At 55.9% G+C, this 13092-nt stretch overlaps 5 protein-coding genes across 5 annotated transcripts; 3 read left to right on the top strand and 2 right to left on the bottom strand.

The window, feature by feature from the left end:
- The first annotated feature begins 267 nt into the window (after nt 1-267).
- B0H18DRAFT_1181251 (uncharacterized protein) lies at nt 268-1781 on the top strand. The gene is made up of 4 exons (XM_048035964.1): nt 268-393; nt 451-579; nt 642-866; nt 924-1781. Exons 1-4 carry the CDS (start codon nt 352-354, stop codon nt 1380-1382), a joined length of 855 nt encoding a protein of 284 aa, XP_047898616.1. The 5' UTR covers nt 268-351; the 3' UTR covers nt 1383-1781.
- A 194-nt stretch (nt 1782-1975) lies between these two features.
- B0H18DRAFT_869375 (Adaptor protein complex beta subunit) lies at nt 1976-4634 on the bottom strand (the record flags this gene model as incomplete). The annotated part of the gene is made up of 10 exons (XM_048040013.1): nt 1976-2137; nt 2196-2441; nt 2503-3166; nt 3222-3435; nt 3487-3701; nt 3758-4122; nt 4170-4246; nt 4301-4363; nt 4419-4524; nt 4581-4634. The coding sequence occupies 10 exons, from the start codon at nt 4632-4634 to the stop codon at nt 1976-1978; spliced, it is 2166 nt and encodes a 721-aa protein (XP_047898615.1).
- Nucleotides 4635-4873: 239 nt separating this feature from the next.
- On the top strand, nt 4874-5847 carry B0H18DRAFT_486926 (uncharacterized protein). Its single transcript, XM_048038264.1, has 5 exons — nt 4874-5233; nt 5283-5382; nt 5436-5464; nt 5517-5670; nt 5725-5847. The coding sequence occupies exons 1-5, from the start codon at nt 4908-4910 to the stop codon at nt 5728-5730; spliced, it is 615 nt and encodes a 204-aa protein (XP_047898614.1). The 5' UTR covers nt 4874-4907; the 3' UTR covers nt 5731-5847.
- Nucleotides 5848-6581: 734 nt separating this feature from the next.
- B0H18DRAFT_1114616 (uncharacterized protein) lies at nt 6582-8602 on the bottom strand (the record flags this gene model as incomplete). Its single annotated transcript, XM_048033140.1, has 8 exons — nt 6582-6649; nt 6702-6834; nt 6883-6936; nt 6989-7375; nt 7426-7957; nt 8008-8248; nt 8302-8485; nt 8537-8602. The coding sequence occupies 8 exons, from the start codon at nt 8600-8602 to the stop codon at nt 6582-6584; spliced, it is 1665 nt and encodes a 554-aa protein (XP_047898613.1).
- A 569-nt stretch (nt 8603-9171) lies between these two features.
- B0H18DRAFT_951323 (uncharacterized protein) lies at nt 9172-13058 on the top strand (the record flags this gene model as incomplete). The annotated part of the gene is made up of 4 exons (XM_048042018.1): nt 9172-9469; nt 9518-11451; nt 11505-12809; nt 12864-13058. The coding sequence occupies 4 exons, from the start codon at nt 9172-9174 to the stop codon at nt 13056-13058; spliced, it is 3732 nt and encodes a 1243-aa protein (XP_047898612.1).
- Between the last annotated feature and the right edge of the window lie 34 nt (nt 13059-13092).

Genomic DNA, 13092 nt, shown 5'->3' with positions numbered 1-13092 from the left:
GAATCATCGCGAGAGTTTCCGCGCATGTATCCTATCCTCGTCGTACGCCCCCTCTGACGACACCCATGATAGCACCTCCTGCCGCTGCACGTCGATGGCTGCCCGTCATCGTACTTGCTTGTGGAGCGGTCGTCTGCCTGCCTTCATATAATCCCCCGCTGTCCTTCGGCATTCCTCGTTGTCTTCTACCCTCCAGTTGGAGCTTTCCTCCGCATCGTAATCTAATCGCCTGCTAATTCACGACTCATACGACACGCAATGGCTGGCTCTTCCCTCGACAACAACCCGCCCAATGCCTCCCGCCACCTCACCCCTGGTGGATCTGACTGGCTATGGGCTGTCACCGCCATCATGGGCCTATGTGACCTCGCAATGCTTGGCTGGACATTTACCGTATGTGCTACCTGCCTCGCAGTCATCACATCTGCAGACGATAATTGTTTGTCGCAGAGGGCTCGGGGAACACGACTCTTCCACCAAATTGGCATCATCGTCCTGACCACTGCGACGATTGCCTACTTCGCCATGGCATCCGATTTGGGTGCTGCCCCTGTGACGGAGGAATTTCTCCGCGGCGGTGTACCTGGCACGACCCGTCAGATCTTCGCAAGTATCGCCCGGTGTAACTAATCATCTTCGAGACTAATACTTTACAATCCAGTATGTCCGGTACATCCAATGGTTCATCACGCTCCCGCTTCTACTTCTTGACTGCTGCTTGCCACCGGCCTCACGCTCTCCGACATCTTCACCACCGTCTTCATGGGCTGGGTGTTGGTCATCTGCGGGCTCGTCGGCGCCCTCGTCCCCACGAGCTACAAGTGGGGCTTCTACGTCTTCGGCCTCCTCGCCCTGTTCTACATCTGGTACGTCGCCCTCCCCACCCAGCACACGGGCCTTACTTACCTCACCCACGCCCTCAGGCACGTCCTCCTCGGCTACAGCCGGCGCTCGACCTTCGCAGCGGCGGCGCGGTGCGCAGCGGGTACATCCGCACCGCCGCGTACTTCTCGCTCCTGCTCATGCTCTACCCGATCTGCTGGGCGTGCGCCGAGGGCGGGAACGTCATCTCCGTCACGGGCGAGATGATCTGGTACGGCATCCTCGACCTCCTCGCCGGCCCCGTCTTCCTGTTCTTCTTCCTCTTCGGCCTCCGCTCCGTCGACATGGCCGCGTTCGGGCTGTGGTCGGGCAAGTACACTGATACGGGGTATGGCCCGGGTGGAGGTGCGGGCGGCCCAGGCATGGCGGCTGCCCCTGGAGCGAATGGCGTGACGGCGGGCACTGGTGCGGGTGTGGGCCCTGGTGCGGGTGCGGGACCTGCGACTGCGAACGGCGTGGCGGCAGCATCAGGCGGCGCAGCGGCGGCGAACCGGGTCTAAGGGCGTCGTTGCTTTAAAGCTCTCGTCGTGAGCGCACGCGCTTGCGTGCAGCGCCCATGGGCCTCTTCTCGGCATACCACGAAATACGAACGATCGCGCGCGTGTACGGTGCTTCGCGGGACTGTATGCACGAAAAACCGTCCTCGCGTGTGATATGTTGTTTCGAGTCTAAGATTCGCCACTGGCCCCGCATTGATGATAATACTGTACGATCGCCGTTTGATTCAATTAATGACCATCATGTAATGCATCTCGGTGCATGTATATTAGTGCAACTACTGTTTGTATCCAGCATTTGAATTAGCATGCACTACTTCATAAACAAGCCTCACACTTCGTGACGGTGTCAGTCAAGTGTCAGTACTGCGGGGGATTCTCGGGGAACTCGTCTGTGTCTTTCATTCTCGACATGTCCGCGGTGAGTCTGCTCTCTCGAGTCAGGTCAAGTCGTCCTCGTATAACACATGTTCGTCATTAACACAAGCACTAAGCCTAATTCATGGGGGAGAATGTACATACACACGCGCGTCTGCGGCCGTCAGCGTTCCTCACACAACCTCCTTCATCGCCACCTAAGCATACCTCCAGGCGGGTCAGAACAACAAGTCGTCATTCGCATCCCCGTTGTGCTGCGGCCTCGGCCCATCCGAGACGTAGCCTCCAAACGCATTGTCGAGCGCAGCGTACGGGTCGCTCGCGGGCGCGACCGCCTCCGCGCGCACGAGGTCCTCGTGGTCGTGGTCGTTGTCCTCCGTCTCGCCCTCCCCTCGCCGTCCTCGTCGCCCCCAGAAGGTCCTGCGTCGCGAGCGGCACTGACGTCGTCGACGCCTGCGATGCGGACGGCGAGAGCGCCGTCGCGGGGAGGGACGCGCCGTTCTGCCGGGGCGGCGGGACGGGCGAGGGCGGGTTGGCCACGCGCGGGTCGACGGGGCCAGCCACGCGGATGCTGGCTGGGGGGAGGAGGTGCGTGCGCGCGACGGGGACGAGGACTTGCCGCGAGAGGGGGTTGAGGGCTGGGCTGTCGGTGAGCGCTTTGCCAGTTGCGCCTCGGATGAAGGTCTAGTATACGGGGCGTTCAGAAAAGTGAGTCCGAGGCTGAGGGACTGTGGAACTGACGTACCTCCGGGTTCTTATGGTATATACTACCAAGCGTCCCGGTGTGCAGGAGCAGCTGGTCGAGCGCACCGCGGTCCATACGATCCGCGTCCGTCGTGATCGCGGGCTTCTCCGCGAGGATGACCTCACTCGCCCCCGACGGGCTGAGCGCCAGCAACCTCCAGTACATGAACCCTCTATCGCGGAGGTCAGGGTTATCGACCTCTTCTGTCGCCCACTTCAACACCTTGTGCACGAGCGCCTTCGTCGTGTCACTCTGGGACTTGTATATGAAGAGCTTCACCGCAGCGGAGAGGAGCGCGAGCTGGACCTCAGTCGGCTCCTCGAGGAAGGTGTACGTGAGGTCGTCCATCAGTTCGTCCGCGTTCTCTATGCGGTCCGCGAACTGCCCCACTATCCAGATCATGGCTGCCTTGCTCTCGGGCTCGTCGAGCGCGTCGAGGTTCGCGCAGAGCGTGGGGATGATGCCCTCGTACCGCCCAGGATACCGCCGGAAGACGTCCTTGATGACGATCACGGCCTCCTGCACGACGTACGTCACCTTCGTCTCGATGAGCTCGAGGAGCGCCTTGATGCAGTCGTCTGCTGCTGGTTGCACCTTGATAGCGAGCCGGCCTATTGAGCGCACTGCTTTGCGCACGAAGTCGACGTCGACCTCTGATGCGTACCTGGTGTGTATATGAGCTTCCAGTAAGCTTATGAACGACGGTAGCGAGGCCTCACTCTTGAAGCTCTGCGAGCACCTCACGGGCGTTCTCTTCTCTTGCGAGACGATACATGATCTCGAGCTTGGCAAGCTTGACGTATATTGGATCATTATACTTGCAGAAGAACACCTTCACGTCGTTCTTGAGCACTTGTGGTCGTCGTTGAATGATGAGCAGTATGTTCCGTAGTGCTACGTATTGCACCTCAGGACCAGATGATAGTAGTGTCACTAGAAAATAATGAGTAATCGGGGGATGGGCGAGAGACTGAACCAGCTGACCTAATGGCGGTCCCATCTTCTTGCAGATGTAGTCCATCAAGCGTCGGTTCTCCATGTAGTTCATGAGATATAGTAGAACTTTGATGGTAGTTAGAACGACAGCGGAGTTAGCGTGTTGTAGCTGGACGATAACTCGTTCAGCCATCAGTTCAGCGTCCTCATGCTTCTCGGGTACATATCGCAGTAGTGAGTCAAGGATGTAGATTTGTCCCCATCTGACAGGTGAGGTAATCAGCATTTAGACCAGTCGTACCGAATGGACCATACACACTCTGAGCTTTCACCCAGTGCTGCTAGGAGTTTATTCGCAACTGTCAAGTTTAACTTGAAGATAACGCCATCTTGCCGGTCACCGATCTCGGTCAATGCAGCGACAGCATTTGCCACGACGGTAGCATTGGTATCCAGAAGGAGGTCACGGAGCAGCTCCACGAAGCCATTGCGTTCGCATTTCCGTGGGTCGGCGTTGTACAGCTTCGCCACGCAGATGGCGGCGGTCTTGCGGACGTATGGATCGCGGTCCTTGAGAGCATGCCGTAGCGGGTCTTCGAGCTCTTCTACGACAATGGGAGCGGGTATGTATGACATCGTTCGAATTGCGAGGGCACGGATCAAAGGATTCCGGTCTTCACAGTCCTAGACCGTCTCAGCCGGACCGAACATAGTTGGTAGGAGGTGCTCACCTGGAGGAAGCTTGGCATCACGAGGCGTATTTGGTCGGCCTTGGATCTGCCGTAGCATACCAGGAAGAGATATACCACTGTTGCAATGAAGATCTCTCAGAACTCTCGGAGAGGCGTACATGGAAACGTACTCTTCTTGATCTCAAGGGAAGGTATGCTTAGGCATTGGATCACGTCGTTGAACAGTGGTGACACTAACGCACACGATAGTTCAGGAATTTTCAACAGATACATAGACATGCGACGTACTGTCATTGCCCATTGTAATGTTAGCAACTATCTTCTTGAGAACGGTCTTCCGTTTCGTGAATTTCTTGTCCTTAGTCTCCGCCGCCTGCAACTCGGCGCGGAACTCCTACATTCACACATACATGTGTAACTTTGCGCCAAGTATGTTATGCATCTACTCACTTGGATCTTGCCCCTTTGAAAGAACTTGGCATCTTGGGCACCCTGTCCGCTCATGGTGTGCTGGTCCAGCTAAGTATCGCCCCGAGCCTACTTGCCGCTCCCCGGTGGTTCGTGTCAAGTGCAGATGTCCAGTTTCGTTATGTCGCGTCGGACGAAGACCAGACGGAGTACAGCCTCGTTAGCTTCGCCGAAGAGTCGCGTTGGTGCAGGGCACTGGTGTCGAGCGTGAGCGTCCCAGGCCGCGGGGCTGAGATCATCTCAGGAGAGACGCCCAACAGCCAATGTCAATGATCGACTCCTTCGCCCCGGTCCACCACCACCGCCGAAATGGCTCGGCGCGTCGCACTCCCTCCGCCAGTAGCTTACCTTCCGAAAGCATCTCTTGGCTCGACGGCTCAGTCTGACATCAACGGTGTCCTCAAGCAGCTCAAGACCTGCACCAGACGTCTGCAGACAGCTCTCGCATCTCATGCGCTCGAACTGCAAGTCCTCGAGAGGTTGTACTACAAAGGCAAGAACCAGCATCGCACAGAACTGTTTTGGAGGAGCGTTGTAGAAATCAGGCGCTATGGTACACGGGTAGAGGAGATGCAATTGTATGGACTCGTTGAGACAATGCGAGTTGCATTTTGGGGAGAAGCCGCCCTACAGAAGTAAGGGATTCAGCACTCTTACCATCCGGTCAAGTTCATGTCAATGTAGTTCAAAACTCCTCAAAGGGCCCTGGACGCACGCTCCTGATGCAAGTCTGGTAACGTTCGTTCTGCGGCGATGTTCAGAGGGGTGTTTACTGCTTGAGAAGGTAGTTATACGCCGTGTCTCGTCGGTCCGTTCCTCAGTAACTTGGTTCGACAGGCTCAAGATCGGTTCTCATCAGCATATCAGTGAGGGAAGACGTGCCCCCCTGAAAATGCCCTACTGACCCTTTCGCATTAGCTCCTTCACTCTGGTGATGCAGACAGCCGCCTTCCTGCAGCTTATCCTGACGCTAGCCGCCATAACCTCCAGACTGAGTGAATTGCTCAATGAGGTTCAATCGTGCATGAAACTTACTCAAGATGCTTGCTGTCGCTTATTGCAAAATCTCGACGTGAGTCCTTCGAGTAGGGTCAGTGAACTTGGACTCATGCTCTCCGTCAGCCAGAACTAGCCCGCAGTGGCAAGCTCTTCCCTTCGCATCAGCCTCCGCCACAGATCATACCCATCGCTTCTGACATTCAGGTGGAACAATCGCGCTACACTCCAGATCGCGTTGTTCTGGTCGACGAAGATGTCGATATTGGGAGTGTCTTGGTGCGACATACGACAACTTCGGCCAACGAGTCCCCTCTGCCGTCTGTGCTGCCAGTAGATTCCGCACCCTCTGATCCTACGCCTTCTCTGCTAGAAGACCTTAACATGGTCTCCAGCAAAATCGGTAAGAATGCTAATACGTGTCCGGTTGCTTATCTTGTTGAATAACTGCTTTGCTGTAGTTACTTCCGTGCGGACCAACGTTGCTCGCGAAAGCCGTACCTCTTCGATTGGCGAGCCTGTTCACACCGTGGTGAAGCGGAAGGGCACGGGCGAGACACAACACAAGAAAGTGAAGAAAAAGAAACGGGACGAGATCGACGACATATTTGGGCCATGATGCTATGTTGCACCTTCTGGCCATACGATCGAAGATGCATGAGAGGGCCTGCCAACTTCGAGTCAACTTGTTCTTGATAAAAGTCCCGGCATCAAACGAGCATCTTGTCCAAGGCTAACCAAGGAGATCTGATATACACCACCTCGACATCCGTTAATGACTACAGAACCACATGTCTCATTGCGCAATTAGGCACGCTACATACACACTACAATACAGTACCACACGGAGGTTTGTATACGGCCGGCGATTAACAGACGCAATGAAAAGGACTGTCGCAATAACCTACAGAGTGCCCAGGTGAACAAACAAATCTACGATCACGAACATTTCCAGCCTTGTGATATGACGACACGTTGACGGCAGTGTCAAAATGATTGACTCCGACCCTCATTGTCTGAGGGCGCGACGTTTTTGATCGTGACGAGCGAATGCTCTGTTCACCATGTCAGCTTCCGTGGCGGTGACACTGGTACTGCGGTACATACCCATGTACGGCAATGCGAGCCCAAGCTTGTTCGCAGAGCTGAGGATTATGTCGTAGGACGCCTTCAATTGTGATTGCTCTTCGACATATGGTCGTTGTTGATCGAGCAGAGCAGCAATCATAGACCAACATGTCTGCATAGAATACGTCAGACTCGCCCATAGGATCATGACGACACATACGCCTAATATGGGGTCCAAGAAGTGGTAATCATCGTCGCGCAGCTCCTTTGTGATCTGAGATACGGTCAGCTACAACCTTGCATGTGTATGTAGAGGGATCACATACGCTGATGATCTCAAGGGCGGTGTTCAGACACTTGGTCCGCGAGTCTGGATGGTGGCCCGCCAACAGTCGATGCAACTCCGCCGCCGCCGTCAACGATACGATCGTGCACATCTTCAGCGCCAGCGCCAGCTCTCTCTGGCCACCAAAGCTCGACTTCAGCGTGCTGACGGTGAGCGTCGAGATGTGCTCCAGCACGTTCTCCATTAGCTCCCAGTAATCGTCGTACCACTTCGTTTGGTCATTGAGCGTGGCCTGCGGATCGAATGCCCCCATGTTCATCATGATCTCGGTCCACCTGACTGCAAGCCTGTGACTTTCCTGGAGGAGTGCAATACTTCTGGCACGGATGACGACTAGGTTGCTCTTGGTCATGATCGGGAACATGTACTGACCAGGGAGTCAGGGCGTGATTCTCAGCAAGAAGAGCAGATCATTACCGGCAGCATGTTGAGTTGTTGGTCATAGTCGGAAGTCAGCAGTGAGGGATCATTGAGGACGATCGCGGCAGCTTTGTCGAGGTACATGAACTGGCTCAAAGCGCATATTTGTTCATGGGCTTCGTCGATGGTGTTCTCGAGGGACGCAAATGCCTCCGCCGTATGGGTGTCGAACCTGATATTATTGTGTAAGGTGACCTGTGCGGCTTTCATGAGCTGCTCCCGGCGTTCGCGCATCTGTCGCTTGAGGAGGAAGTAAATGGCCAGTATACAATGTACCTGCAGCCGTGTTACTGGGGCCGGTGTGTCACTCATAGCTTGCTCGACATGCTGCAGTAAGGTGGTCTCTACTGAGCTGTTTATGACGATTCGACGTTGGACCTGCCAGAAGCGACACCCGATGACTTGCGCGACGTGAACAAGCACCGGATGGATGTACGTTCCGGACATGTCCCCATTCATGATAGCTTGTAGCCTCTGCTCGGTCAAGCTGATACCGAGCTGGCAATGGTGAGCGAGGAAAGTTGCCCGGCTGGAAGATCATCTGTGAGCGTCCAATCATGTATGCACGCAGTTACTCACTAGTCAGTCAAATCCTGCGAGGATATTAGTGTAGAGCGACTGGAGGAGGCCGTTGAAGATGGGGTACTTCCTTCTGATGACATGAATTGTTCGATTAGATCAGGTGTATAGGATGCTCCTAAATTCGATATAGCACCTGGAAACGTGATGTCGAGTGTGCTACTGCCGTCTAGAGCTAATGGGAGTGGTGAGGACGGGAGCACGGACAGAGACGAGGGGTCATCGGCTTGAGATGTTCTGCCTGTAAGCATTGGTGTTGAAAAAAGACGTATGTTATCAGGCCCGTAAACATACCTGACTGCTCTGGAGACGACGTCTGAGATTGCCCTTCATAGACAGCCAGGCGATTCTCAAGCTCTAGTGTACGAGCGATGAGAGCCTCAGTCAGATGGTGCTGGACGTTCTCTTCGTACAAACACTCTTGTTGCTTTCCGGCCACTTCGCAAGTCGTGCAATAGGGCCGCTTGGCGTCACATCTCTGTTCAAAGATAGGTCAGAGTGACTTAGCACATAATGACGATGCCTCGACCTTCTTCTTCCGCCTGAATGTAGCATGAGAAAAGTGAGGTATCAGTACATTGTTGGTGCCAGGCATGCTGGATAACGCACCGGCAGGCAATGCACGCGTTCCCTTTCTGAAGCAAGGGGCCTTTGGGTTGGGTCGCAGGCTTGTCTACGTAGACGCATTTAATAGGCCGACGTGCCTTTGAGCATGGCCCACACACTGGCGTAATGCCGTCGCATCGCTATCACAGGATGGCCTTGGACGTCAGGTAACGTACTAACGTCGTGCCTACGGCTGGTGCGGCGATAACATACCACTTTACGGCTTCTAGTTATAATTGGACTATGAGTGGGACAGATAATCTAGGCACCTGGCGCAAAGTAGCTCTCACCTGCATGCTGAACATGTTTTTGTCATGGCTGTTACAGTGTGAGGTGGATCGCGCGCGAGTTGCTGTGGCTGATTCGGCATACGACTCGGATCGGCAATCGGCAAGCGCGGATAAGTGAAACAACAACGCGTCGCGTGAATGCTCGATCACGTGGCTCAAACGCGACCAACGTTCCGCTCCACGCCCTACCGGCCTTCCTCCTAACACGCCTCTCTCATCCACCCGCCCTCGCGCCTCCCACCTCGCGTCTTCCTGACCTGCGCCCGGCATGTCCAACGACGTGTTGATAGATATGGGCGATATGAATTCCCTCAATTCGGCCTCCAGTGACGATGCGGACGCAGTCAACACCGAGTCCGCGAAGATCTATTTCGGGCCTCTCCAATCGCCTGAACAGAAGTTCGCGTCTACCTCAAGACTCAAGACACCTGTGCGAAAATCTACAAGACTCTCGTCGGCGCGAGCCAGAGAGCATACGCATGTGAATGAGCGTGTCCACCAGTCGACACCGACAAAGTTGGCAGAACGGGCGGGCTCATCTTCTGAGGAGGACATGTTACAGGATGGTGAGCGCGCATTGGTTGCAGCACTGATGCGAGCTCATTATGGTGCAGAGCCATCACTAGTCCTAGCTAATAAGGTTCTACACGCCCATGACAACCCATCGCCCCCTCCCAGTCCCTCTCCGAACGGTGAAGCGCATCTGCCTAATCCCGACATATTGATCGACCTGACACAAGCAGATGAACCGATGCCCATGCTTGCTTCTGATGCCGACTCCCCTTCACCTGCTCGTCAAGTGGGCGACGGAGAGGCGAACACGTCCCTACCAGACCTCATCAACTTCGACTCGTTCTCCACACCCTCAGTGACCCCTCGCATCGGAACACCGGACTTTCGTACATCTACTGAGGCCACATCTCCTCTTTCCCGTAGATCCATAGCCACGACTGTCGATGATCTGCTCTCGCTGTCGCCGCCAAGCGTACCCATTGGACCTCAGTCGAACCAAGAAGATACGCTGTCCGCATTGGATGCCTTGACTCCCACTGCCGAAGACGAAGAGCAGGTACTTCATACTCTGATCGATCATGCTCCTGCGGTAGATGCACCTTCATCAAAGCCAGAAGAACGGGTACCGACAGAGGCCCGTGCGCTAGACGTCCCAACCACCGATGCTCCTGCAACAGTCCCAGAGGTAATTGAACCCTCACCAGTACCACAGCCTCACACCCCCGCCCGGCGCTCTTCGCGCAAACGGTCAAGCATTAGTCCAGCCAGGCCACGTCCTATTACGGAGCCGACCACCCTTCTCGGCGTCCCAACTCCCCATCAGGCGGGCTCATCGTCTACTTTGGCGAGTCCGGCCCCTGCACTTGTTTTCCCACCATTGGGAGTACGCGTCAAGAAAAAGGGTAGCAGTCGAGATGTATCCCCTAATGTGGGCGGCAGCTCGGTGAATCCCGTGGACATTACGCAACTAGTAGACGAGAAGCGTCCGGTCTCTCCTGGCAGAGAGGCCAGACGGAATATGGAAACACAACAACGTCGCCGGCTGGGGTCCCTGTCTCCAACTTCAACCGGGCTCCTAATGCAGTTGATGCCCAATGGCTCCAGCTTATCCACAGGGGACCAGGCAACAGCTGTACAAACTACAGCGTCAATCGTACCGAATGGCATGCATCAACCCACTCCTACAAGTCTCGATCCGTCGCAACCTCTTTCAACCCCACAACCTAGTGGTCAAGCAACGGAACCGCAATCCATAACCGATATCCCTCCAGCCACACCCATCGCCACCACCGAACCATCGCGCTCACCCGCACGTCGAATCCCTATCCATGAGGCCATCGCGCAGGGAACATTCTCTCCGTCCAAGCAATCCACGCTCACAGGAGGGATCGCCAAAGCTGGTTCGAGCGTAGGCTTGCTAGGGACACCTGTGTTCAGGCGTCCTCGTCAGGCCCTTGACGATCCGAATCGGAGTCCCGCGAAGCGCGTTCCTCTTTCGCAAGCATTCGCACCGTCGACTGTGCCGTCGCCCGAGAAGGGCAAGGCTCCTATGCGGCCTTCGTCGCCAGTTCGACCCAGCCTGAAGGAGCGAGCCCGTAGTAACTCTGTCGAGCCTGTCTCCCGGCCTCTCTTCGAGCAGAGCAGGTCGGCGGAACCCACCAGGCCGTCGGCGAGTAGCCTCGCAAGGCCATTTTCAGGGGGCAGTAGCCCTCCCAGGACCAATGCTGCTACGCCACTCCCTTATCCGCTTGTTCCGTCATCAAGTCGTGTGCACCCGCCCATTCCTGAAGTCGATGAGGGTGAAGAGGAGAATCGCGCGACACAACAAGAGCGCGTACGGTCGAGAAGTCCCCCGGGTCCAAGTCCTGTGAAAAATGTATCTGCTTTGCGCCAGTCATCCGCCAGCAGTCGCATACCGCGAATCGGTGCCAAGCCATATGCTAGACCAAAACCGAAGGAGCCGAGTCCCACACTGGTTCAAGAGTCTAAGCCGCCAATAGTTCCGAGACGTGCCCTGGGGGCGGCCGGTGGCGCGGTGAGTATTATCATTCAATCCGTCATTTGCACGACTGACATATGCATCTGTAGACACGACCGTTCAAGGCGCTCCAGGGTGGGCAGGGGAGCAGCAGTAGTTCTGATGGCAGCTCCCCCCGCTATGGCACTCCAGGATCTACGGCAAAGGCCCATGCAATCCCCCAACAACCTCCTGCTGCGGAAGGCTCACGGGTTTCAGCTCTGAAGAGGAAACGGGACGGGGAGAAGTCGCTTGCTTCCCCACCCGGTGCTAAACCCGTCGTCGTAATCCGGAAGGTCGTGCCCGGGATGTTTGGCCAGTCGTCCAAGGCTGGCACAAGCGCCGCGCCGCCAGCTGGTACGCCTGCGGCTGAGCCGACGCCATATCCCAGCCCTCAGAAGCCAAGGGGACCGATCAGGATGCGCAAAGTGGCAGACTGGAAACCACCACCTCGCGAACCTAAGCCCGCGAGGGTAAATGCCGCGCCAGCAGTGGTGGACGAACCTGCAGTGTCACCTCCACCCGTAGCCGAACACACCTCACCCAAGGTCATCTCCAGCCCACCCCCTATGTCATCTAGCCCGCAGGCTGCATCCCCAACAGTCCCTCCAGCCAGCCACGCCCCGGCCGCCCCTCAACCACCACCTTTGTCGCCACCTGTGTATAGTGCGGAAACAGAGTCTGAGACTCGGTCAAACGGTACCCGTCGCTCAAGTCGCTCGCGCAGAACGGTCGCCAATCCTACAACGGATGTCTTCGGTGTTGTCAACGCCGCTCCTGTCCGCCCTCTCAACGTTCGGCGGAAACGTCCACTCCTCAGTGATACAAGCGCCTTTGCTGGGATGACAGCTATGGCTCTTAGAGCGCTCACGTCGTCTAATACCCAGAAGAATCAACAGCAGGTGGTGTCGCTGAAGACGGAGGTCATCCACAAAGAAGGAAAGAGGCCTGGCAGTCCTACTACGAAAGTGAGGACGATACTGGAGAAGCAGCGAGAGATCAAGGCGCAGCAGAGGCATGAACGTGCTGAGCGCAGAGCGAGGCGGTCATCGGAAGGGGTTGATGCGAGCGAGTCTCAGGCCGACATGTCTGTCGACCTCGGTGATGTGAGCACTATCACCCTGAATGACGACGGTATTCCGGCGCGGCATCGACGGGGTCCTGGAGACGAAGAGGACTACGTGACGCCTCCGCGACCTGAGCGACCGCCGAAACGTGAGAAGCTAGATCACGAAGTAAAGGTCAAAGATGACAAGAGGGTCAAGTGGGACCGAGGGCTCGCGACCAGTGTCTACCTCGATGAAATCTCGTCGAAGCCGAAGAAACCAGCCAGCTCCGAGGCTGCGAAGAAGGGCTGCCTAGCCCCTACGGCCAAGGTCAGCAGGACATTCCGCTCTGAAAAGTGATAAGGTTGCTGAGATAGCAGACAGACCTTACGTCTCGACACCTTGGGCAATGTGCTGGACGCTGGCGCCCCTTTGATCAATATCGTGCGCGAGGATGTCGTCGTGAAGAAATTTGTCTATGATGATGACGAAGATGCTAAATCTGAAGTACCCGAAGCTGAACCTGTTGCTCCCCTGGAGATCAAACCAAAGAGCAAGAGCAAGAAGAACAAACCCTAATCTACCTAACTCTCCCTACGTGTTCATGCATAAA

The sequence above is a fragment of the Fomitopsis serialis genome (genome assembly GCF_022376445.1).
Source record: "Fomitopsis serialis strain Sig1Antser10 chromosome Unknown B0H18scaffold_5, whole genome shotgun sequence".
NCBI lineage: Eukaryota > Fungi > Basidiomycota > Agaricomycetes > Polyporales > Fomitopsidaceae > Fomitopsis > Fomitopsis serialis.
The sequence above is the reverse complement of the archived record's forward strand: the minus strand, read 5'-3'. Positions and strand labels throughout refer to the sequence as shown.

What these genes read in the sequence shown, in the direction of transcription:
- B0H18DRAFT_1181251 (XM_048035964.1), top strand. Translation starts at nt 352, where the DNA reads ATGGGCCTATGTGACCTCGCAATGCTTGGCTGGACATTTACC. An exon ending in TGCTTGGCTGGACATTTACC is followed by an intron (nt 394 to 450) that starts GTATGTGCTACC and finishes TGTTTGTCGCAG; the next exon opens with AGGGCTCGGGGAACACGACT. An exon ending in AGGAATTTCTCCGCGGCGGT is followed by an intron (nt 580 to 641) that starts GTACCTGGCACG and finishes ATCATCTTCGAG; the next exon opens with ACTAATACTTTACAATCCAG.
- B0H18DRAFT_486926 (XM_048038264.1), top strand. Translation starts at nt 4,908, where the DNA reads ATGGCTCGGCGCGTCGCACTCCCTCCGCCAGTAGCTTACCTTCCGAAA. An exon ending in GGTGTTTACTGCTTGAGAAG is followed by an intron (nt 5,383 to 5,435) that starts GTAGTTATACGC and finishes TTGGTTCGACAG; the next exon opens with GCTCAAGATCGGTTCTCATC. An exon ending in CGGTTCTCATCAGCATATCA is followed by an intron (nt 5,465 to 5,516) that starts GTGAGGGAAGAC and finishes CTTTCGCATTAG; the next exon opens with CTCCTTCACTCTGGTGATGC.